The sequence below is a fragment of the Leuresthes tenuis genome, unplaced genomic scaffold (assembly GCF_036924035.1).
Source record: "Leuresthes tenuis unplaced genomic scaffold, fLeuTen1.0.hap1 SCAF_22, whole genome shotgun sequence".
Taxonomy (NCBI): Eukaryota; Metazoa; Chordata; class Actinopteri; order Atheriniformes; family Atherinopsidae; genus Leuresthes; species Leuresthes tenuis.
In genome coordinates, this window is record NW_027325376.1 from 16,929,898 (window position 1) to 16,954,862 (window position 24,965).

Sequence of the window (24,965 nt, forward strand, 5' to 3'; positions counted from 1 at the left end):
GCAACTCTTTTCTTCTTTTCTTACAGTTAACAGTGGCATGAAAACGTTTGCGCATCGGTCCTCGATAATTCTGCTAGAGTGAGTAGCTGAGTAAAAGGTGACAGAATTTCATGAAAAAAAAGTTTCTATGCTTTACTTGAGTAGGTTTTTGCCTATTTCACAGAATACTTGCTGCACATGGAAGGCAGAATGGAAACAACTTTACAAATTGCATCTAACCTGGCAAAGACTGAAACTGATGTGACTCACCAGGTGTTTACTGTCTTGGCGGGCTCACAGCAAACTCACGTGATATTATATCCCACGTAGAGATGAAAGTCATTCCTGTCCATTTTTTTCTTATTTACCAGAATTGCTGCTGCTTCTTTTGCCGCTCGAGATTCATTTCCGGTTAGGCCAACTACTTCCTCTGCTGAATTACTGCCTATGACTTCAAACCAGTCTGTGGGAACATGTCTGATTCACATCTCTGTTTTGTGGCTTTTCAAAATATCGCTTCAGGTTCGCTTCGCTGAGGACATCTGACAACCTTACACAAACAAGCTAATTAAAATCTCACACCATGGTAATATTTAGGCATTAGTAAAAAGGTGCCTGACTTTTGCATTGTGCCCCCCCCCCCCAAAAAAAAAAAAAATTGTACAAAACAAAATATTAGAATGTTGAAAGCGTGTCATTTTTTTCTTATCTTCCCTTTTGCAGATAAGTTACATTTTTTTTCACTCACCTATGTCAGTCAAATACATTTTAACCAAGGATGCCAAAACCTTTTCACGTCACTGTCTCTCTCCCAACCTGATCCCCCAGTCCGTTACATTTTTTAAAATAAACTTTTACTTTTTTTTTTAACTTTTCACAACCTCTTCCCCTCTTCAACGTCCCGCTTCTGTCCTCTATTTGTATGATACAATCGGAGTGTGCTGCTCCATGCCCCTGTGGTCCTCAGTGGACGGGAACAGGAATGTCTAGTTTTCCTCTCATGCAAAAGGAGAGCACATAAAATGCAGGCACTCGCCGTTGAGAAACCCCCAAACACATTTACATCCAATTACTTTCTTGTAAACATTCACATATTCAGATGTAGACACATCTATTAGCTACTCCAAATCCCCCAAACTTTCCTGTTCAGCATTTTGTGTTTTAACTTGTGTCATGTGAGAAAAGGAAGTGGAAAAAAAGCTTTTGGTCCCATTGTTAGTGTTTTAAGATAAAACAACACTGTTCTCTTTGACACCAGATCAAGGCTTTAAAACTGAAATTGTTGAGTCAAAAAGCCAAGATGGTGGTTAGGTGGAACTGGCAGACCGAATAGGCGCCGTCTCCCTTTCTTATAAAATCCTTCAGTGAAAGGACTACAGATCCAGTATATCCAGTAGGTTTTCTGACGTTTAACAGAGGCTGGGCAGCAAATCCACAGTTTCACAATGTTGATTATCATATGTGGTAATCGAGCTTTGTTAAACTACCTTTTAGGAAACAGAGTTCATGGCCAGAATTCTTTTTTCTTCCATGTCCATTCCTATGTATCCCACACTAAGTGGAGCAATGCCGTCTGAAACTTTCTGTCGAGTACAAGTCTTGTGCTCAGCCACTAGCGCTGCTAAATGTTTTGAAACCAGTGCAAAGGTTTCTTGCCAGGTTAAATGTGGTCGATGTGCCTCATACTGTGCGTTTCCATTAAGTGTGAGTGAATTCTCTCTAGCCTTGCGGAGTACTGGAGGCAGAAAAAACAAGCTAACTTGTCATTTACAAAAGGCAAAAACAGTAACAATACCTACCATAACATCTGTCAAACACAATTATCACAGTTTTATAGTTGGAATTGTGCAAATGTCAAAACATATTAACATAACGGCCAAGTAAGCTATCACCCTGTGCTTGTAGTGTCTATGCTAATCTATGACAGCATTCAGTTGGATTCAGTTTGAACTACATTGGCGATTTTTTTGACACTGGTATTCATTTTCTCAAACTCAAGCAAGAATCAAGCAAGTAAGCCAATTTCTTAAAACGTGGACCTGTTTCGGAAAATGTCTGTCGTGATGCTTACAGATCAAAGTTGAGCTGACATTGTGTTAAATCAGTGTTGAATGGAAGAAATCTAAGATCCTCAGGCAGCGTTGTATTAAAACCAGACATGCTTCTTTTGTGGGAATCACTGCATGAGCTGAGGAATGCTTCTGAAAACCACTGTTAGCCACTTCAGCGTTTCATCTACTAATGTGAGTTACCAGCATCTGTAGTTTTTCATCTATAGCACTGTTTCCCTTTTACATAGTGTTTCTCCACTTAATCCCTCTAAAAGAGCTATTTCTGTATTTCCTCATTCGTTCAAGCTTTTTATTTACAGACGTGTATTTCTCTATCAATTCCCCTTTGTGTTTTCTCCCCTTCTTTATTAATACATTTGCATGTATCCCATTGCATTAAACATGGTCTCATTTTTGTGTTGTGGCAATCTCCTCATGTGCTCAGCAAAACGTCTGACAAGCATTGTCTGGGAACACTGTTCATCTCTGCATCCACAAATTTAAAGTAGATGTTCATTGTTAAAATAAATAAGTTTTATAATAATAAAACAAATACGATCCAGAAGGGCTTGCTTCTCTGGAGTTCATTTAAGATGAACAGAGGCATAATTATAAAAAAAAATACACAGTGATAGTCAGTGTATGTTAAACATAGCAATTACCTGCTTTCTCTGTCATACGCTTGTTTAGTTTAATAGTGGGCAAAGCTTAAAGTGGATGCATTTCAGCCATAAGTCATCATCAGCCTACCCATGCAGCATTACATGCTCTCTTTGCAGTATTTCTTACTTAAATGTAGAGTTTTAGTTACCTGTTAAACATTGCATTTTGATTTTGATTTTCCAGTGTTGCAACATTTATGAAGAGCAGCTTATATGTGACAGGCCTGGGTGTGACTGTAAAAAGGTCACTGTTGAACAACAAACACCATTCCTGATAACACATATAGGTCAGCTCTAACCACAGCCACTTGTACAGGCCTGTTGGTGTCTATAGGTCATCCCAGCTGTCAGCTGCTGACAGGTGCTGAGAAAGTAGAGCAAACGGCTCCCTAATGCAGGCCGGCTACTGAAAACCATGTGATCCTTTCGGAAACAAGATTAAATCATTTTAAGATATGCTTTCAGTTAAAAGGGTATGGTCTACATGCTCGGATCATGAAACCGGGAACAATGTCTGATCAAGTTTAGAAAGACTGCACACGAATGGTGGTTTGAAAGCTATTTCCGGATGAAGATGTGAAATGTTGGACAAATCTAAGGTCAGAAACAAAGTCTAAAGATCCTCATGAAAGCAGCGAACCTATATAGCTCTTCTGTGATAAAATTAAAGGAATTCTTTTGCACAACTTCACGCACACTGTCTCTTTGTTTCCTGTTTTTGGCACGCCCCCCCCTCAAAAAAAAACCCCCAGATGTACGGATTTGGTCCGCTGATAAAAAAATGTGTGGCTCACCCAGCTTTCTCTGCTCATGCAGAATGAGCGTTGAAACACTTTTGGACCACAGTTTAAATGTGACACCAAAAACATGCGCACAAGCTCTACTTGCTGAAATAGAGCGATGATGTGCCAAATGTGTATGTGGGTGCCGATGATGGCGGAAGATGATGATGGTGACAGGGATGTTAGCATGGAGTGATGAATACGGTGCTGAATGTGGAGACCACAGCAGCATATGAAAGTGTAAAGAAATATGTCCAAACTAGAGGAACAGAAGGGAGAACGAGAGCCCAAGCACAGCTGGACAGGAACAAATAAAAGAAGGGGATGAGGGAAGTGGGAGAAAAAAGGATTAAGGTGGGAAAAAGTGGTGGAGAGAAAGGAAGGAAGGACAACAAAAGGAACCTCTACGTAAGAAGAAACATCATCGTGTAATCATTTTTGTTGTCCAGAAAACGAAGGGCCCCAGAGAAGGTGTGGCATTTCTGGATCTTGTTTATATGTTTTCATTTTTGAAAGGTGAGGTTTAAACCTGCATTTGTGATTGCAGCAACAATCGATGCTCACCCAATGATCCTCAGCCCATGCAGTGACTTCCACTCCAGAAATGTCTGTTTTTATTGCATCGCTGCCTATGGCTCTAAAGCTCACAGCGTCAAATATTTATCCCTGACTGAAGGTTTCCAGTCTTCTGTTGCCCCTGTTCCAGTGTTTTTTTGGACACTGCTCAAAGCGGCCTCTTTGTGTTACAATTCTTCCTCCCCAGCTGAGCAGGGACACTACAGAAGGAGATAGAATGAGGACATTTGCACCAAAAAGGCTTTTGGAGAGTTTGATCCTCGCGTGTGCCTCAGCTATGAGGCATGAAAAATAAAAAGAGAAGTAAAAATAAAGGGGAAGAGAGATGCTGCACTTCACAAGAAACAAGAGCCATTGATATGATTGGCTTCACATATTTCACTGGCATCTATAGAAAAAAGTTTGAATTAACTTTGTTGAACAGTATGATAAACAGGGTTTGTCCTTTCTGTCAGCACTCTTATGTAAGTTATACCTTTTGATTTAGCATTTGATTTAGGAAGCACTGTTTCCAGTTGGCTTCATAAAAGTATAGCTTGCTAACATTAGCTTTTAATTTTGTTTCAGTCTGTACAGAAAAACTTCTTGTTTATACCTACATGGCACTGCAGTTGAAGTTTTGAAAAAGGTGATGTAGCCGCTTATATGAAAGCAACATGAATATGTGGATGTTTGCGATTCGTCACTGGCATGAATCAAAACTCATGACTCCCTTGCGAGTGAAAAATGTTTTTAGAAGCACTATACATCCTTTGTAAAATGGTCAACAATATTATGTTCTGTGAGTGTTTTGTGGCTCTTTTAAGAAGACATCCTTTTTTTCCACAAGTTGACACAATTCTCTGTGGTCTATGACACGCTTTGATCAAAATGCTACAGAGAGACAGTACAATACTTCACTTTTAAACCATGAATGTACAGCTCTTTTCATAGCAGCTGGTTTTCGGGCCTGGAGACAGTAACTAAACTCCAGCTCTCTCCCGCTACGTGTTACCATACAAACCTTAATTCGGATGCAAATGATGCTCAGTAACCCTTGAAGAATCTTATTAGCGTATAGAAAACATACAATTGCTCGTCTGAGAGCTAATACTGGCACACCCAGGAAATTGAATTTACACTACCACTTTAGATGCATATTTCAAGTAAAAGTACTAGTCAAATTAAAGAGAATTTGGTATAATAATTGCTCCCTCATAACAGTGCATAGCTGTGGTAGCCTTATGGTGTGCTAGCTTCAGCGCACAGTTTGTACTAGACTTTTCGTATATATTTTTTGCAGTAGTTCTTCACGGAGTTGTTGTTTTTTTTATGGCTGACATCTTTGGCTTCGCATATTTCTCTTTTTTGTAGCATCTAAACTCACAGCGCTGCACACGTAGCAAAGTTAAGCAATAGGGGTGGATTCTTCTGTTGTTGTTTGAGGGCGGTTAGCAAACAGTTTGGAGTATTACCGCCACCTCATGGTGGTAGTATTGCATAACTACCAGGTGCCAGTTGCTGGTGATAAGAGTTTGCTGTTTAACAGCAAAGCAAAAGCAAAAGAGTTTTGACTTCTCATGTCAAATATACAACAAATCAGCATGTTTTGAAATTGAAGTTGGGTGCTGGGAGTGTGACGTAGAAAGCCACTGAAAATATGAACGGTTTCCTAAAAGAGCTATAGTCAGACGTAGAAAGTATCAGGGTTGTTTTTTTTTTCTTAAGAGTTATCAGTGACTTCAGACTACCAAATGTATGCTCTCAAATAAAAAGATTAATCTTTTCTTTTTCCATATATCCCAATTTAAAGCTTATGGATTCAAGTTTTAAACTGACTGCTCCAGCCGAGGCCAGAGTAACTTCCCTCTACCATCCTACATCCTGTCTTCAGTTACATGGACAGCACCACAAAATCTGCACCTGCTGAAAGAAGCAGGCAGTCAATCAACTCTCAGATTCCAGCTGCAGTGATAGATCGCACTCAGGGACAGGGTTGAAATGAACTCAAATGCATCAGGAATGCGTACCAGGACTCGCTCAACTGTCCTCTCCTGGGTATCAGCTGTGTTGCATCTGAAACTTCATTCCTCATTAATCTGAATCACATACTTCTACCTTTTTCTTTGTTTTTGTTACAGTGTTGGTGGTCGGATTCCTTTTTCTGCATAACCATCACTGATAAGCGTCAGTAGGAAAATACTGAGTTGCTACAGAGGCTGAGCAGCAGTTATTTTATTCGGAGAATAATGTTGTTGCCTCCTCTGTTTTCTATCAAGTGTCATGGCATGCACCCTTGCGCTTGATCACCTTGAGCAGAGCAAAGGAAAGGAATTCACCTTTTACATGAGGGTCAGGGTTAGATCAGGGTTAGATCTCTGAAAATCAAGCCAAGCATGCTCTTGAGTGTGTGGATTTATTAAGTGACTCTTGTGTGGCCTATAGCAAAACATTAAGTACATTTTTCAGTTTGGTTTTATCTATGTGGTTCTAGATCCTAAAATAAGTAATCTCACATTATTTTTTCTCTGCAGGGTTGAAGTCTTTATTTGATAAGGATGAGCAGGAACCTCAGTGGGATCTCAGAATATAGAAATTCAAGTTTTCAAACTACATTTTTGGCCATTGAAATAAAGCAAACTCTTGTCCTGGATGAGACTTCCTGCTCGCCCCATCATTTCTTTATATTTAGCTTCCAAAGAGACAGTAATCTTTTAAAGGCATCTTTATGTCTTAAAGGTCTGGGTCCTTCTTTGGGACATTAGCAGCTTTTCCACTTGTTTCCAGTTCAGTCCTGAAGATTTCAGAGGAATGTGTTTTTTGTTGGTGAAGCCACCTAAACCCTTAAGTTAAGAATAAAAAAAGGTATCATACTCAAGGAATTAACCACTTTTGTGTCTACACATAACAGACAACTTAGCAAGGAACTCGTTTTAAATCAGACTGAGGCAAAGACACATTGTTTTCCCCCCATTTGCTTAGTTGCACCTACAAGAGAAAAAGTGGCAGGCCTGAGACAATGTATACGGTATTGTTAACAGTATCTGAAAGTGTTATTCTAAAGAAATAGGGGAAAGAAAATCCAGCAAAGACCTGACACAGAACCTGAGAGATACATCTGGACCTTGAGTTGATCTATCTACTGTTCACTGAAGCCTCATCTGAAATGGTCTCAATGGAAGGGCGGCTGTCAGGAAGCCATTCTTAAGGAAAGGAAACAGGGAGGTATGCCAAATGACACAAGAAGTGGACTGAAAATCAGCGGCAACAGGTCTGATGGAGGAATGAGTCCTCCCCAGAGGGAGAATATCACTCGTTATCAGCTGCTCCCTCATGGACTATAACGAGCTGCTGAAAATCCTCCCAACAGGTGACAAATTAGCTTTTCAGAATCAAAGGCTGCAGCTCAAACTTCTTTAACCACATTTCAGAGTGAATCCACCTACAGTATATTGCCATTAGGCTGCTAAGGAACAAACAAGAATCCATATGCATGGAGAAGTACTAGCTCCACCTGCCTTTCTTTGTGTGTGTACTGTTATCACTGTATCATTAAATCAGCCCCTTCCCACTGTGGTAATACCACAGCAAATATTTGGCTTTTGACCGATAATGCATAACAGCTGCTTTGACATCACCAGCCCGAGTGTGGACAGATGAGCTGCAGGACTCGGAGTTTTTATCTTTAAAAAAGCAGCGCACCGTGCTGTGTGTCAGTTCACTACTTTCTGGTACTGAATCATGCACTGAAGGAAGCATTTTGAGGTGCAAAGTTTCACTCGTGAGCTTGTTTGTCACGCTATATTTTGTTTAATTTCATTCATGGTTCAAACAGAAAACGTGGCTCATCCTCTTTGCGTCGAGCCGACTATTATCTTATTTCAGTATCTCTCTGCAAGAATCTGACTGAACTCCCTGTTCCTTTCATTTCTCCCTGTGCTTGTCATGTCAACCACATGAAAGACCTTGGGGTTTCACAAGGCAAGCGTTGTAAATTGGGTGAACCACTGAAATGGTTCTTTTACTAACCCCCGTTTTATTAGCTCCTTGAACTATGTCAGGATGTATTTGATCCAAAAGCTAAAAAAATTCTAAGCTTAGCACATTCTCTGAAGAGCCTGGCTGGCATTAAAGTGTTAAAATGGACTGTTGAAGCACACTTCAATAGGTTAGATCAGAACTCAGAAGGAACCTCTCAACTCCACGATTTTATGTATTTTATGTATTAAAACAAAATAGTCAAGCCCTTTGACAGAAAAGATCAAAGTGGAGATGTTTGGTCATAATGCACAGCAACACCTTTGGAGAAAACCAAACCAGCATTTCAGCACAAACACCTCACACCAACTGTAAAGCACGGTGCTGGAGGGCTGATGTTCTGGGCTTGTTCTGCAGCCACAGGACCTGGGCAGCTTGCAGTTATTGTGTTCACCATTAACTCCTCTGTATACCAGGTTTTGTTATGAAGATAAGTCAGCTTATTGTTGTTCACATTCTCCCAAATGTCTCAAACGAAGAAGAATGTCCGTGTTACTTTGTGCCACTGCATGCGCAGTGGCTGTCCGACGTATCCTTCCACTGATCGGGAGTTGTTTCACACTTGTTGTATATCTTACAACTGGGAAGCCATTTCCCATAGATGTGCATTTGCAAGCTTTTTTAAATAACTTTTACTGTCTCATAGTTGATAGTTTTGGATTAGACGAGCGGAACTTTGAGTCTCAACTGTTAAGTGGCAGGATATGTTGGCTGGCCACCGTGTGTGCGATGATGTGAGGCAACACATGCGTGTAGATTAGAGTTTCCTCGAACTCCTATGACATTTTTGTAAGGTTTGACTTGTTTTCTATGGTGAAAATGAGCTTTTCTGTGGCTCTCATTTCTGTCCCGACCTCCTTCCCGATTCTACAGACTGAGAGCGCTCTGACCGCTTTACCCTGCAGGTAAACTCTGGCTCAAAAGTACCCCTACCTCGGTTATTCTTTCATTTCTATGTTTAATGTGAAATGCTGTGACGCGTTTACTTTTGATATATCAGATGAGGTCATTTGGTGAAATCAAACTTAAATTTAGTCTCCAGCATGAGCGCTCTGCGCACCTCAAAACAAAAGTCATAAAAAGGTCATCTCGTGTTTGGATAATAACTAAAAGACGTTGGCCAGCATGATGTAATCGTAGCAACGTGTTTTGCTTTTCTTTCTCTCTCTTTTTTTAATAGAGCAGAGCCCATTTGGTTTGTTTCATGCCAAAGAAACAAGCTGGCCTCCAAGCAGCACTTTCTTATCTTGTTCTGCGCCACAGCCAGCTATTGAAAAGCAAATGTCAGTCACTGACATGCTGTTTATACACACATATTCAGACTGGGGCTGCGGTGTTGTTAGTGATTTCCAGCTGATAGTCAAACACAAAAGACCTCTGTCTGGCGACGGCCACCCTCCTTTCCTCCATTCACCCCTCAGGCAGAGTTCCTGTCCAGCAACCCCCTGAAATTCCTCCATCTTTACCTCCCAACTTCTTCACTCTGATACTCAAGTTTGCTGCGTTTCTTTAGCATTGAAAAAAAAAAAAGAGACAAGAGGCTTCTGTACTGTCACGACAGACGTATTAAATGCTCAATTCCAGACTCCTCTTTGGGGAATTTCCCCAAAGCACATTTGTTCCCACAGATGAGCAACTGTTTAATGTTATATATGTGCAGCACATTCTCAAGATATTTCAAAGCGTACAGTCTGCGTTCCTCCTGCACATGTTCAGCTCTAATTTGTGCTGGATTAAGCCTCGCTTAAAGCCACATGTCTGTCCAATGCGTCATATCAAGACTTTTTTGGCTAAAATTTTAAAAGTGCACTATTTGATTTCCCATCTACCATTAGCAAAGTCATTTTCAAAGCAAAGTCAGAAGTGAAGCACTGGCATTCACCTGATTTTGAGATTTATTTCTCTCCGTCAAGTTTTCACATTGGTCAGACCCTTCATCTCATTGATTAGCAGTTGATATCATATCAGTATCTATATGTCTAACTTTCGTCCTTTGTTGTATTTGACGATACCAACCAGCCTCTGAAAATTAAAGATGGAGTTTCTCAAAATGCCAAGGTGACATAAAGCAAGTTTGACTTTCTTGATTGACCTCATAGTCTGTAATAAAACCGTATAAGGATGTAAATCCTCTTGGAAACACTGCGCTAGCCCCCAGCATGTGCATATTTGTTCATGGAACATTTACAGTCCAAACACTGTTACAGCGTCACAGCTGGTCCACTTTCTCTCGCTATCTCTCTCTCTCTCTGGCTTCTAGCTCAGTGTGTGTCTGCTGGTACAAGCAAGGCCAGCAGTACCTATTTTAAAATATACTGCAGGCTTTGTGGCAGCCTTAAAAATGCGGCATTCTGGCGACTGCTGACTGCGTCACAGTTTCATTGCCACAATCAAGAACGTTTTTGTTGATTAGGTTTTATTAAGTTTCCTTCTGGGGGAGAAAAAAGTCCCTACAGCCCACACCCATGTCCACAGGATGAGTTTCTGTTAGTCCTTTAATTCCCGTGTACATGTCTAACATTATCACTTGACCACACTGATTCACTGTCTGAGTCACAGTTTTTCTTTTTTCTTTTTAAATTGATAGCTGTTCCTTCGACGCGCTCAGATTTTCTGGACCACAGTCTGGATTTTTACTGCAGTCAGCATGAAAAACAAACTGAAAAACGCTGGCAAAAGCACAGACGCCAGATAAAAGACAGATGAAGTCATCACGCTGCAAGCAGGAATCATTCTGTACGTTTGATAAATGCACCAATTTTGACAAGCTAAACAGGGCAACTTTGAGACTCACCACCTTGCAACCTTGGAGAGGCTCAACAGATCCCCCCCCCCCCAGTATTTTTAAAGGAAACCGTGTTTTTTGGAACTGATTCACCACAAGCTCTTGTTTTGACCTGCCAAATGCAGGAGATGGGTTTGAGCCATTGGGAAACACTCAGTGTTTTTATTGTGTTTCTTTTATTGAGTATCATCGTGCACATTCGCCAGAATACGGCGGCGCTTGTCTATGTGAAAACCAATTAAAAAGTATTGATCAAGAGATCAGATGAACAATGACAGAATGTTTTCAAAAAATGCTAAATGAATTACACCCCGTTTGCTCAGATTGTTCTACAGCCAGTCCTTCAATAAAAGTACTTGTGATTTGGCACAGCAGACTGTTGACTGGATCTCTGTGTCTAGTGTGTTCAGCAGAACTTATTTTTAGAAGAGGCTGTCCTTGTTGCTTTACTCACACAGTATCACTTGTTGCCTGTAGTGTGCATTGTACGTGGGGATAAAGTTGCCAACATGTCTCAACCTGCAGAGTGACTTTGACTGAAAATGTTCTGCAGATGTCACACATGTCGATGCTCAAGCGAAAACTTCCCGTGCATTCAAAAACTTGAAGTGCAGACATACATGGTAAGAATGCCTTAATAATTGGAACTGAGGTCCACAGACGTTTATAAGCCATTTAGTTTTGACTCTCGTTTGATTCCAAAGTTCCAGTGTGGAACATTAAGGGCATGTTGGCAGAGATGTACTATAATGCTATATATAGACATTTATATCTTCAGACAACAATACACCAATTTTGCCAATCACCTGACCAACAGCAGTCTTAAACACAGCCTTGAGCTTCAGCAGAAGGTTCTTAAAGAGGAAGGAGATAGAATGAAGCATTTGACACAAGGTGGAAAAGGGGACTGCAGCAATGTAATGTTAGATATATTTTTCCTTTCTTATATTGAAGCATTTCAACCTTATTTAGTTGATCCCAAACCTGTAAATGTACATTAAAGTTTATGAGGTGGACTGGAGTGTGCCCTCCCTTTACAATAAGCTGTTATCAGAGTGTCACAAAATAGTGCAGACTGTAAACTTATTTTACGCTCTATCTACGTTTCAGCTTTTACAGCTGAACAGAAAGTGTACATGCATGTGTATGTATGCCTGTAATCTGACACGACTGGTAACAGGAACCTGCCTTCAGCTTCATCTAACTTTGAAATGTAAAACACAGTTAAGCAGACCGAGATCATGACATGTACATTTACCCGTTAGCATGTTTACCAGACAATCTGTTATGAACACGCTTCTGTTTTCTGCACCAGAGGCCCGTTACAGTTTTGTTTAGTCTCAAACATCACTCCCATAATGACCAGCTGACAAGGACAAAGTCCTGGTTGAAACAATAAAAGACTGGAGACATTAGGAGTTCATTGTGGGCAGTAATTGTGTTTATGTGCTCAGAGTACTGCTGAGGTAAGCATCTGAGATGCGGTTTGCTTTGTTTTTCTGTTTTATCACTTCACACTCATAAATGTTTTCACTTATGACACTTTAAAAAGGACCAGAACTTGAAGGACAGATAAATTAGCAGAGATGACTCGAGTTGTTTGGATGTTTCGAATGATTACTCTCCCTTAAATTAGGGAGAATAACAAAGTCGAATCATCTGAAACCGAGGCTCTCTTTTGGACTGCACCTGTTGACACAAATAGCACACAAACATTGCACACATACAGGTAATCTGTACATGTAGATCACTATTTGCACATGTGAAGTGAAACTAAAAGCAGATGACAGAGGCCTACAGCCTCACCCCTGGCCTAGTTTAATGCCATTAAAAAACATGTTGTGAAAGAGGTTGAGTCTGAAAAGCAGAAAGAAAGAGAAGCTTGAAGAGAGAAAAAAAGAGAGAGAATGACTCCAGTGTACAGACTGCTTCCTCAAGCTGTGCGGCTGGTTTGGTTTCTGCAGAGACCCATAGAGAACAATGCAGACCAAATCCCTAAACAAATGCATATAGAAAGGTAAATGCACATACTGTACAAACATTCACTTACTGTTTTATTGTGTATAAAGAGTCAGATCCTGTTTGTGTTCTTTGTTGTGAAGCCTTGCTGTGAAAGTGAAGAACACTTCCGTTAAGAACCAGGCGGAACGGATTTTGAAAAGCAATAAAGGCCGATACTAGTCTTTGTTTTTATCTGCATAAATTCAACTGCCTCCTGAAACGCACTCAGAATTAGTCCAGCAGGAAACTCCCACGGTAAACAGGCCAGTCATCAGTGTATATAACCAGCCATAAAACCCTTTCCTCAATGTTTTTCCAGTGATAAACCTCTATCGAACACGTCCCATATAGTTCCAACGGGGGTTAATGAGTTATGAAATACATCTTTGATTTTACATTTCAGTTACTTTAAATCAGTAGAGAAGAGAAACATGTACTTTACAGATTTTAAATTCCCCCTCCAGCCACCAGATGGTTTCCGTCGACATTATGTTTGGAATTCAACATAATTACAGACAATATGAATCCAAGATATTTGACCTTTTATCTCATCAACTCAATTTGATTTGTCAATATACATCTATTCTTGAATTTCAGGCCTGAGGTTAAGGAAATGAATAACGTGTTTTCATACAGAAACAGGTGAGCGTAATCAGGATTTGTTACAAAAGCGGCATCCATGAAAGGCTAATTCTCAAAAGGGCAAAGTGGGGCAAAATATATTCAGTTTGGCAACAAATGTGTGAGGAAACTGTTTAAATGAGGAAAGTGTTGAGGAAAAGGAAGACAGGAAGGAATATGCTCATTTCTTCCTTTGCGGAATATCACTAAATGGTGAAAGATGTTGGAGGAATTTCAGTGCTTAGCTGGACGGCCGTGATCCTTCGTCGTGAACCCTCAGACGGCACTGCATCAAGAACAGTCCTTCATCAAGAACTGCTACAACCACATGGGCAATAAAGCCAATTAAGTCCTGATTTACTTAACTGGCCATATCACTCAAACCACCATCATGTGGTGCCTTCAACTCAGATCCCACCTGACACTGCTCCAAACCAGAAGTAGTCCATAAATGTAGCTCAGGCAGACTGGAATGACAATTAGCCTGAGCGTTTTTTTGACTCATTTTCAATTTTATTTTATGAGAAGATTTACTTTCCTAAATCATATGGTAGATGATACAATAACATCTCTACTGTCTCGTAGAGAGTAGAGAGTCTGGACATGTTGCCAATCTATTACAGGGCCAACACAGACCGAAACAACAATACAAGCTCACACAGTCAGTTCACAATCACCAATTACCCTGACCTGCATGTTTTTAGGACTGCGGGAGGACCCCAGGGATTAAAACCTGGAACCAAACGATTAACTGAGTATTAGAAAAATAATCAAGAGCATTAGTTGGTATGTTCGCTTTGAACATGCTTAAGAACAAGGTTATTAAGGGGAAACTGCCTTCATGCCAAGGTAGACAGTGTCCTTAATTTAGTACAACAGACTTTATTGGTGCAGATGTGTGCGTGGTCAGATTTTCCATGGGTATTACCCTGTCGAAGATAAATTTCTGCTCTGGCTCGAGGGAGATCTAAGAAAGGAAAAATACTATGAAGAAGAAAAACAAGACATTGCAGAAGCAGACAGATGTGTTTGGTTTAAATTAAGGCAAATATGCAAGGAAGCCTTCAAAACGCCCATGTGTAAAATCTTTGATTTATAGTGTTATCACTCTGGAGCTTGGTTCTGAGAATGATGGATGTCTGTAGTAGAACTGCTTTGTTTGTATTTGACTTCTTTTATCAGCACATCTACATAACCGTCTGGTTACCCATCTGAGTTGTATTAAACTTGGACCTAACTTGTTCACACATGCAAACACGCCAGTACTGGACTGTTTTGCTCTCTGTATTCTGCACCAAAACTGGACAAAACTCGGACGATGAGAAATGATTGCCCTCTTAGACCAGATTAGGGTTGGTACGAGTTTATCAATGTTGCTCAGAGAACTACACACACACACACACTTCCAGTCCAGGCATGTCGGGGTCGGGAAGCATATTAAAGTATTGGGTTGCAGCTACTGAAGAAAAAAAAAAAACGCACCTTCATGTGCATACTTGTCCGTCTTTCACTCCACTCCTTTTCCTTTCTCAATCCCCTCTTTCACTCCTTCGCCTTCTTCTTGCCATACTTGTCCACTCTGGCTCTTCTGTGTTCTCCTTTAACCTCCTTCCTCATCTCTTATTTCCCACAGTGGCTCATTTGCTTCCTTTCTTCCCTTTTCTCGCTTTTCCAACCAACCTCTGATTTTTGGCTCTGCATCTTCACCCTTCTGTCCCAAGGCCCTGTTCTTTTCCCCATTTGAACAGCCCTGTTGTGGCTTCAAAAATTCAAATGTACATCTAAAGAGCTGACATGGGTAAAGTTTGAAACTGTAGCCAAACAGTCATTTCTTTCAGTCATTTGAAACAGTTGACAATTACGGGTAAATAACACAAATGCAGCAATGACTTCTGCCTTTGGGTATCGCTGGATACCATCATTGCAAAACCTTTTAACATGATTTCTGCATGATCCTCCGGGAACCTATTTGTGTCTCCTCAGAGAGCATATGTGAACCTTTCCAATGGGAGAGATTGTGGAACATTATAAAGCCAATTTGAAACAGATGGTTTCACATCGTCAAGCCTGACAACCATGCCCAGCACCACTGAAAGCAAGGAGTTTTCTTATATCTGTTCAATTCAAGTGGGCCAGTGTGCAGGTCTTGGAATGTATTCGAAAAGATTAAGCTCAACTGGACAGTGGATTATGGATGGAACTTGGTTAACAATTTCAACTCAAAATGTGTGAATATGAAGACTAGAGTATGTAAAGATTCCCTTTGGTGGAAATGACGTTTGCAAGGCTCTGAAATTTGTTAAGACTGTAGGTTGAATGAAGCAAAATTTGGGAGAGCCGACGGTCTTGATCGGTGCAGCGTGAGGTGGTAAACTGGGGCGATGATGGACCAGTCGCCCATACTTCTTGCTTGTAAAAGAGGTATATGAACCTGTTCTCGCACCCGACTTGTCACACTTTGATGTTTGATCAGGATCCTTCAGTTTCTGACCCCACAGACTGTTTCTTGTCACCATTAATCATTAAGCTGGCTAGTCCCGTAAACCTCAACAGGTTCGTAAATATTTGAAACAGATGGCGGTCAGACCGCAGCCAAATGTTCCCCGTTGGCAAGGTCATGACGGCGAGCTAGAAAAAGTGTGAAATGTTCGGAAGTGTTGCTTCTGCTCATTCTGTTTGTCTTACTTTCCCATTGAAACATTTCCTATGTCCATTGAAATTCATGACGCCCAGAGGCCGTGTTGTTATATCTATACTGTTTTGGCTTGGCTTCTGCAGCTTTGGATTTTTATGATTCTTTGATTCATTTTTGTTTTTCAAAGGACAACAGTAATTTGGGATGTGATCATACAGTAATAGCAGCAGGTCTTGTGTAAAAGCCAAAAACATATATATATTTTATGGGACCCCAGTCCAAATAATGTTCTGACTATTTTTCATCTTTGTCTGTTGTTCAGCAGGGTGAAAGAGAAGAGTTCAGGGCTTACATCAGAGGCAACATGCTGATTTACTGAACATGAAAGTGGTGCCCTTAACAACAGCAGGAGCGTAGTCTTTCGCAGTAGAACACCGTGACAACCAATAATATCCTCATTAAGAGACCAAACTCAGAAAACCAACCCTTGAGCATTAGCTCCACATTGGAGAAGAGGTTGTAATTTACCCTCTGGTGAGTTCGATTTATGATTCTTTAAAAGCTCAAAGCATTTCAGTGAGTGTCAGAGCTCTGGCTGTAATTTTCTTTCATCGGGGTTTCATTTAGTCAACGAGGCCAACGAGGCCTGAGATCTGTTGGGTTCTACCTTTATCAAACCATATTCACACCTGATATTATCCTTTTTTAACCTCTGAAAGAAGTAGAGGCTTCCAGAGAGTTTAGTATGAAAAAGGGAATGCTGGTTTCATAGCAATGTCTTTCAGTAAAACAAACTGTGCTGGAGGCACATGTGGAGGCTGTTTTAGCCCCCCGGACTGTTCCAGAGGCCACTGGATAGACACTTTCAAGAAGCTAACTTCAACGAAATACTGCATACTGATTTGGCTCCTTTTTTTCTCTGTTAGATGAAAACTGAGCTCCTTTTTGTGGCTGTTCTTCTGAACTGTTTTATACTTACAGTGTATTGTTACAAAGACAAGACAGAATGTGTGTGCGAATGTCTGCATATGTGAGAAGAAGGAACAAAGATGGGTCATGTGTGAGAGAGAGAGGCAGCACAAATGGTTTGTTTTCCAGAGTTTGGAGAAACTGCGAACTTCAGAGGACATATAACGAGAAATTCAAGAGTATTTGTAGCTCCCAGGACACACCAATACAACGTTAATGAACTCCATCTTAAAGTAGATAATTCACATCTTCATACCTGTGTTTGGAGCATTCAGTTTTATGTCGAGTGAGGCACTCAACTCAACTCCACTCCTCTGCTCTTCTGCAGAATGTGCCTGATTTGAAATCTGTCTGTTTGCTTTGGAAAAGCAAGCAAAAGTAAATCTGATAACAAATTTAAACGCAATAATGCTTGTAGCATGGTATACAGTGGCTAACCAGGGAGCTAACATGAGCACAAACAGCACACTGATCTCAGACTACCACACTCCAAACAGGTTCTACAGGTTTCTACAACAGAAAAAGAGTGTATTTTCTTTTTCACAATATGCCGCCTTTAAACACTAAACTTTAACATTAAATGTGTTATCTGTGAAGCCATCAGTCATTTCAGGTCAATCCTGCAGAACTATTTAAGTGGTACATGATTCAAATACCCATCTCAACCTCTGATACGTATTAACAGTATCTAGATTACAGATGGGTGGAAGTTGAAATATATCTGAGAGTACTTCCAGATGTGTTTTATATTTAATTTCTGCCTTTACAACCTCCTTTGTGTCATTCTTTGATAAGAGCATTAACCTTTCACCTTCTGATTCTCCATTTTCCATATTTGGGGTCAGATATAAAGAATCAAGTTAAAGCGCACCCAGGGGGCTCAATTTTAAGTTATTGGTTCAGATTTGCATCAGAATGTGTTCTTCTCAATCCATGTTTTACCTTTCTGCCAAGTTTTAGAGAATTTAGGTGGTAGTTTTGTGGGGGTGGTACATATACATAAAGACAGGACTATTCAGTTCAATTAAATTTATTTATATCGTGCCAAATCACAACAAATGTCATCTCAAGGCACTTCTATTCTATTTAGATTCAGTGCGAATCTATTCACCTCCACAGATATTACGCAGTGTTTCCCGCTTGTTGAGATCTTTGGTTTTCAGTGAGGTTTCTGTACAAATGTTAATTGTCCTTTGATGGAAAGGATTACTTAGGATATCGTCTGATTCCCCTTTTAACTTTAGTTGTCCACGCTTCTTCCATTCTCATCAACCTCATCTCCATGCTTTGGTATAACGTCCTCAGCTAAGAGGCTCAGCACAGTAAACACTATAGTTGCTTAACATCAGCATCACAGCCTCAGGAAACAAAAAGTTTTGCACGCAGCAGCTGTGCCTTCTCGGGTTTTCTTATCCCACTGATCTGGGAGCACGATGACATTCAGTGTAAACTTTCCAATGTTTCTCGGTTTGCTTAAACTGCAATTCGGAGTAATCCAAATAGTGCCTTTTTTTACTTGCTTTTTATGGAGCTAAGTGCTACTGATAAGTGGAATTAGATCATTCGAAGGCTATAATCTTGCCAATGTTTTTTTTCAGTACCACAACCATCTCTGATTACCTGAATTATCCATTTAATAGGCAGAATAATTACTTCCAGATTTGAATGTGCAAAAGTAAAAAAAGAAAAGTTTAATTTCCCTTTCTTGTAAATTTATCAAAAGGAAACAGTTCAACGTTTTAGAATATCAGAGCTTAGTTTCCTCCCTTCAGAGGCCATTATTTAGCTATTTGTTTAGTTTAACTTGATAAGGAGCTAAAATGAGAAAACTCATCACTTAAAAAAAAAGGAAAACAATGTTTCTCTTGAATCTGCTTTTCATCGCTGCAGCGTTAATGTTCTTTTTCTTTAGACTGGAAAGCCCCGGCAGGAAACCATTTCTCCAAAGCCGACTTCATCTCTTCACCAACCGCTCACATTTATGTCTTTCTAAATTTGTGCCTGTAATTAATCTAAAGGATGTTTAACACTAAATCTAATATCTTACTGCGCACTGTACATCCGAAATATGAACCAGATGCAAATAGCGAGAAAGAAAACACTGGACGAACTATAACTCTACGTGACACTGGTGCTCACCTCTAAAGATGCAGAAGTCAGGATGCCACAGAAAGCTTCCACTACTGCTAATATGTAAATTACACAAGCAGATACTACAGCTGATTTCGCTCCTTAGCCATCCAATAGCTTCCTCTGTGAGCTTTTAAGCTTAAACACAGCAGCCATGTTGAACTTATATGTTGAAAACATGCTGCTCTGGGGTCACCTGCACCGAGGCCTCAAAGCTCACAGTGGGTCCCTGCTTCTGAAAGATTCCTTTTTACTTTTGCTCAACTGCAGCCACATGCAGGACAGAAAATCTGTGGGCAATTTTCTTTCTGTAAGTGTGTGTGGGAGTAATTTTCTGCTCCCAGGACACAAGGAACGTGAAGCTGAGACAGGCACGCTAAGCGTAGCAAGACGAGCTAAGTAGACACAGTGTACTCGGCACTGTGTGTTGTGTTCTCCTTGGAGTATATAGGATATACACAAGAGGAGGGGGGTTTCTGTCTTAGATACTGACATACGCATACACACTGAACCCCGGAGTGATCATGTTCAATTTGCAGGTTGAGTTGAGTATGTGGTGCAGGAGAAACTGAGCCGCTGCCAGGAAAAACACAAAAGTGAAAATGAAGTGAAACATATTCAGGATTTTGTGGTTTCTGAGCAAATTAATGGCGGGGGAATTATACCAACAGGGGCTCACCAGCTCAATTTAGGGCACTGTAGTTGGTCCACGTGACTAAAAGCACAGCTTTTGTCAGAAAGGAGAACAAGAATAAGATGAATAATGCTGAAGAAGTTTGTAAAATTAAAAAAAGGGAGGAAAATGAATGAGTGAGGCGGAGTGGAAAAGGGGTGAAAGGTGAGGAAAACACAGGTTAAGAAGCAAAAGGATGAAGAAGTGAGCAAGAGACAAAGATTAAGCTGCTCTGAACCTTTGAAATTGAAAGCAGTGGCAAAGAGAAAATTGGGTGCTGGGAAAATGTTGCAGGAGTCCGTGGCGAAAGCACTGTTACCGTGTTAGTCTGTGAGAGGACAAAAATGATGAAGTGTGTGTGTGTGAGAGCAAATGGACGTTTGGTTCTTTGGTGTAGCTGTGTTCACGTCGAGGGATGTAGGAGTGGGAGAAATAAAGCAGTGACAGGAAGAGATGTGTGCTGTCTGGGGGAAAACAGACGGTATTTTACTGTGATGACGGATAGAAGAGAGAGATGCTGCAGTTTAGAGGAGGGAAAAAAAACAGCCTTCATTCCAACTATGCTGAAATCATAATGTGGCATTACCACAGTGAAAACAGTGTGAACACACACTGCTGCTCACACACAGCAGAGAGGGAGAAGCTGTGAAAGCGGCAACATAATGGCTTTCTTTCCATTTGTGAATTTTCTGGTGACCTGTGTGCTCACTTCTTCTTTCAGGTGACGGAAAACATCATCTCCAAGCAAACCTTCATCGGTAAGCATCTTTCCGTGTCTGCCTCTCACGCACAAATTGATCTGCAGCACCGTTTCTGACATTTCTCCGATTCCCTTTCTGCTTTAGAAGCGAGAACCATGCCTCGCTCTTTCAACAACTCAAAGTTCAGCTCTGCGGCCCAGAGGCCGTCTGCCCACCTGACTCTCAGAGACTCCAGCTCTCAAGGTAAGGCATCGCTGTGCCAAAGATTGTTTCTCTGGATAAAGGCTCACAGGGAGATTGAAAAGAGAATGAAACAGTGCCATCAGGTTGTTCACTACATATCTTGGACTGCATTTACTGCATTGTGCGTCTCTTTAAACGGTGCCTACATCTGATGTGAAGGAACCAGCAACATTGTGATTTATTTTGCAAGAAGAAAAGCTCTGACAAATCACAGCAGGGCAAACAATGTCAGAAGCATTAGCGATCCTATTTCTAACAGTGAGTAAGGCCCCAAAGCAGGAGCAGCTGTTGTTCATGCCAACACACATGGACCCCATTAGATATTTTTTAAATGACATCTCATTCTTATCTCTACATACCACCTCAGGATCTCTTAGAAGACTGAGTGCATTCTGCAGTCTTTGCATACAGCGCAAATATACGGAAAAATATGTTTTAAGACTCCTCAGATTACATCTGCATGAAGCCTCGTCCACATTAGTGCTTTCAGGCCATTGTAACAGGGCAGCCGGTCCCCAGTGAAACAGAGCGTGGCTGCTTCGCCTTGTTTTTCAGTTGGAAAACAGTTGCCCAACATCTGGCATTATTTGGATGAGGGATCTGATGGCTCAGGAGAACTGTCATTTCAAGCCAGTACAATACAATGTCTCTGACAACGGCTCCAAAACCAATAACAGAGAACGACAGAGCAAGCTAGAGGCTGGACGCACATTTTTGGGAGCGCTTTGATCGTTTTTTTTCCCCAGCAAGCCGTCGTTACATACTTAGCTGGTCGTTTAGGAAATATGTTCTTCCTTGAGGCTACCCAGCTGTTCCTTTAGGTAACACTTCCTGTGGGATGAAAGGGCTTCTTCCTTTAGGAAAAGCTTTCATGCACTTAAGGCTGAATCAGTGATTGTAAATATCAGTAAATCAGGCATGTATTAGGACAGCGTCCTAGATGCAAATAATGGAGCGTATGTGTGCCGTAAAATGAGGTGTTCAGAATTGGAATGTGTTTCGTGATCCACTGTTGTATTGTTTCATCTGAGACTGGCGTGCAAGTCGAAGGGTGTTGACAATCTGGCAAAGGCTGCCTGATGTTATTTCCACTGAGCTGACAAAAGGGCATGCAACTTATAAGTGTGTATGTATGTGTGTGTGTGTCTGTGTGTGTGTGTGTGTGTGTGTGTGTGTGTGTGTGTGTGCGAGCTTGTATATTTGTAAGGAAGAAGGAAGAGAGAGGGTGAGGTTCACACATTCAGCCGGGGTTTCTTATAAGGAAGTGCAGCAGCAATAGACATTTGATGGCTGCTCTCTGATGATTTTGATTAAGCGGTTATCTCTCAGATGTGAAGGAAACAATAGCTTTTAGCCTAGCTGCTGTTCTATAGCCCCAACCACCCCCCACACACATGCAGGAAACAGGCCTGACACAAGCACGTTACAGCACAAAAGACATTTAAAAGTTGCTGAAAACTGTATGATAACAACAATAAAACCATTGGGCAGTATTTGCTCTCTTTATGTACTGCAGTTTCTATTGTTGAGAGTTGGGTCCAACGCGTAGACATGCACGTACAGTCGTGTAATGTACTAAAAGAAATGCTCCCTCTTAATTCACAGGTCATTCAGGTGTGTGTTTACACCATGCGAAGGAGGAAAAATATCAGCAGTAATCTTTGAGACACTTATCAATCTGGGAAAGGGCTATAAGACAGTTTCCAAACAATTTGGAGTCCATCATTCAAACAGTGAGAAAGATCATATTCTCGAATGGAAAACATTCATGTCAGTTGTCAGTCTTCCAAGGAGCGGACGTCCCAACACGTTCACCCCGAGGTCAACGCTCGGAGAAGCACATACAGACTGCAGTCTTCCAAGTGGATACCACCATGAGAACAACGAGAGCTTTAAGTCCCTTATGAGGAGTCAGTATCATGTAAAATATGACAAAATTCTGGCCAGTCTGCGTACTCAGAACTTTCACATCATTTACAAAACCTCAGGGAATAATGTATCTTGTTGCTCAAGTCTGACAGCTTTCAAACTAGAATAATGAGGTTCTGCTCTTGGGTCACTGAATTTTTCATCCTTGCGTCCTTAGTACGTTCCATCATTTTGTCAGTGGCTTTTGCTGATGAGCTTTTGGCAAAGAGTCACTGGTTTGATGCACCTTTCCTTTTCCTCAGCCTGTAGATTTGCAAAGTTTCATCATATATCCCTTTTTGTCATCTTCACTTGCAGGGTTCCCTCCCTACCAGGTCTCCTCTGACGGTCTCCACCAGTCCTGTCGTCATGTGGTCCACTCATGGGCCAATCAGAGCTTTGGAGCTCACCTTCACAACATGACCCTGACCAATGGGAGGCTGCGAGTGCCTCAGGATGGGCGGTACTACCTGTACTCACAGGTGATGAATCTTAGACAAACAATGGCTGAAGGAGACGCACGTCTCTGATACAGTCACACTAATCTGGCCCGAATGCTTGAATATCTGGAACTTGGATCCCTGTTTCGTTCTGTTTTCCCACATTTATGCATATGCTAAACAAACAATACAAATGTATGGGTATTACAGCCAAACCTGTACCTTATTTGCCTCTCGTTGAAGTTGAAAAATAACACGTTGTTGTACAGTAGTGACAAATATCCACCATAATCATTTTGTCTATCCTTCCTTCCCACCTATCTCCAGGTGTATTTTCGTTATCCGTCCCCAGCAGCTGGTGATGGCGACCAGCGCAGCGTTAGCCACCAGCTGGTGCAGTGTGTCTACAAGAAAACCTTCTACCGAAGCCCCATACAGGTAGAACATCACTTACCTATCCCAGCTGATACCGTGCACTTTAGGTACTATTCCTCACCTTTATTTTAACTTTTCCTCCGCTCTTCCAGCTCCTGAAGGGGGTGGGAACCAAGTGCTGGGCTCCAGATGCCGAGTATGCTCTCCACTCAGTCTACCAGGGAGGACTGTTTGAACTGAGGGCCGGTGATGAACTCTTTGTCTCCGTCTCTTCCCCCACTATGGTGAACGCTGACGACTCCTCCAGCTACTTTGGCGCCTTCCGTTTGGACCTCTGAGAGAAAGGGATGGGAGAGGATACAACAGAGGGGGCAATGGTTGGATAAACAGACGGGATGGAGACAATGAGATGGGGGGCCTTTTGAATATCCATTGATTGGAAGAGCTGAGGGCCTGGATGTTGGATCTTTAATGTTTGCTTGGACAGATACATTGAAGGATGGAAGTGGTTGTGCGTTTTAAAGATTAGAATGATGAATGTTGCAAGAAGATAGGTGAAAGGGAAAAGAAGGAGTGGATTTGTCTTTTCTACTCTCCATTAAGAGGAAAAAAAACTAACCATCAATAGCAAGATTTTACAGATAGATGCACAATCATAAATGTGAGGACTGATTTACCATTGATTCTCGAGGAGAGAATTTTCCTTTTGGAATAAAAGGAAAAAAAGAGAGAGCGAGAGAAGCAACCCACGGAAAAATGTAAAAGTCCTTCCCTTCGATGAGAATCCCAGAATCCCAGCTAGCTACATCCCAAATTAGGACTTGAGTCTCAGTGTATCTCCTGTGTTAATCTGTTTTTGTGAGAAACAATCGGACGCTTGGAATTCCGAACCAAAGAATGTACACAACAATCCTCTACATTGCAGGACTGTTGGACGTAGCAGAAGAAAATCTAATGATCAAACCAAAGCAAAAAAAAAAAAACGTGGAGTCTTAACTTTTCTAAGCTTACCATGAAAGTACTGTACATATGTATGGCTGAGAATGAGACTTAGACAATAACGACCTGTGGTGATTTTTTTTAACTAATTCATATGTATTTTAGGTTGTCTGGACTTAAAACCACTCGGGCTTACTGTGGAGTGTCTTCCTCTAACATTAGAACTGTGGATTTTATGCATATACTTGTAGTGGAGGATAAGGATCGCCTCTTCTTACTGGATACTGTAACAAGCTGTCGGAGGAAGCAAGAGCTTTGTGAAGAAGAGTCTGCGAGGCGAGGAGGAGTAAAAACAGAGAGGAGGGAGAGGAAGAAGTCCTGTAAAGGCCAATAAGAATGAACCCTGCAGAGGAAGATAAAAGGACAGAGGCTGTGGGCGGCATGCAGCCTGACCACTCTTTCTTTCACCTTCCTTTAA

The 24,965-nt window shown here is 41.2% G+C and overlaps 1 protein-coding gene across 1 annotated transcript in view; it reads left to right on the forward strand.

Moving 5' to 3' along the window:
- tnfsf10l (TNF superfamily member 10, like) overlaps nt 1-24,340 on the forward strand; it is a 58,963-nt gene extending 34,623 nt beyond the window's left edge. Inside the window, exons 3-7 of the mRNA XM_072376086.1 lie at nt 20,603-20,639; nt 20,727-20,825; nt 23,052-23,215; nt 23,501-23,611; nt 23,701-24,340. Of these exons, the coding sequence (XP_072232187.1) occupies nt 20,603-20,639; nt 20,727-20,825; nt 23,052-23,215; nt 23,501-23,611; nt 23,701-23,886 (597 nt within the window). The 3' untranslated portion in view covers nt 23,887-24,340. The remainder of the gene's footprint in view (nt 1-20,602; nt 20,640-20,726; nt 20,826-23,051; nt 23,216-23,500; nt 23,612-23,700) is intronic.
- The last annotated feature ends 625 nt before the right edge of the window (nt 24,341-24,965 follow it).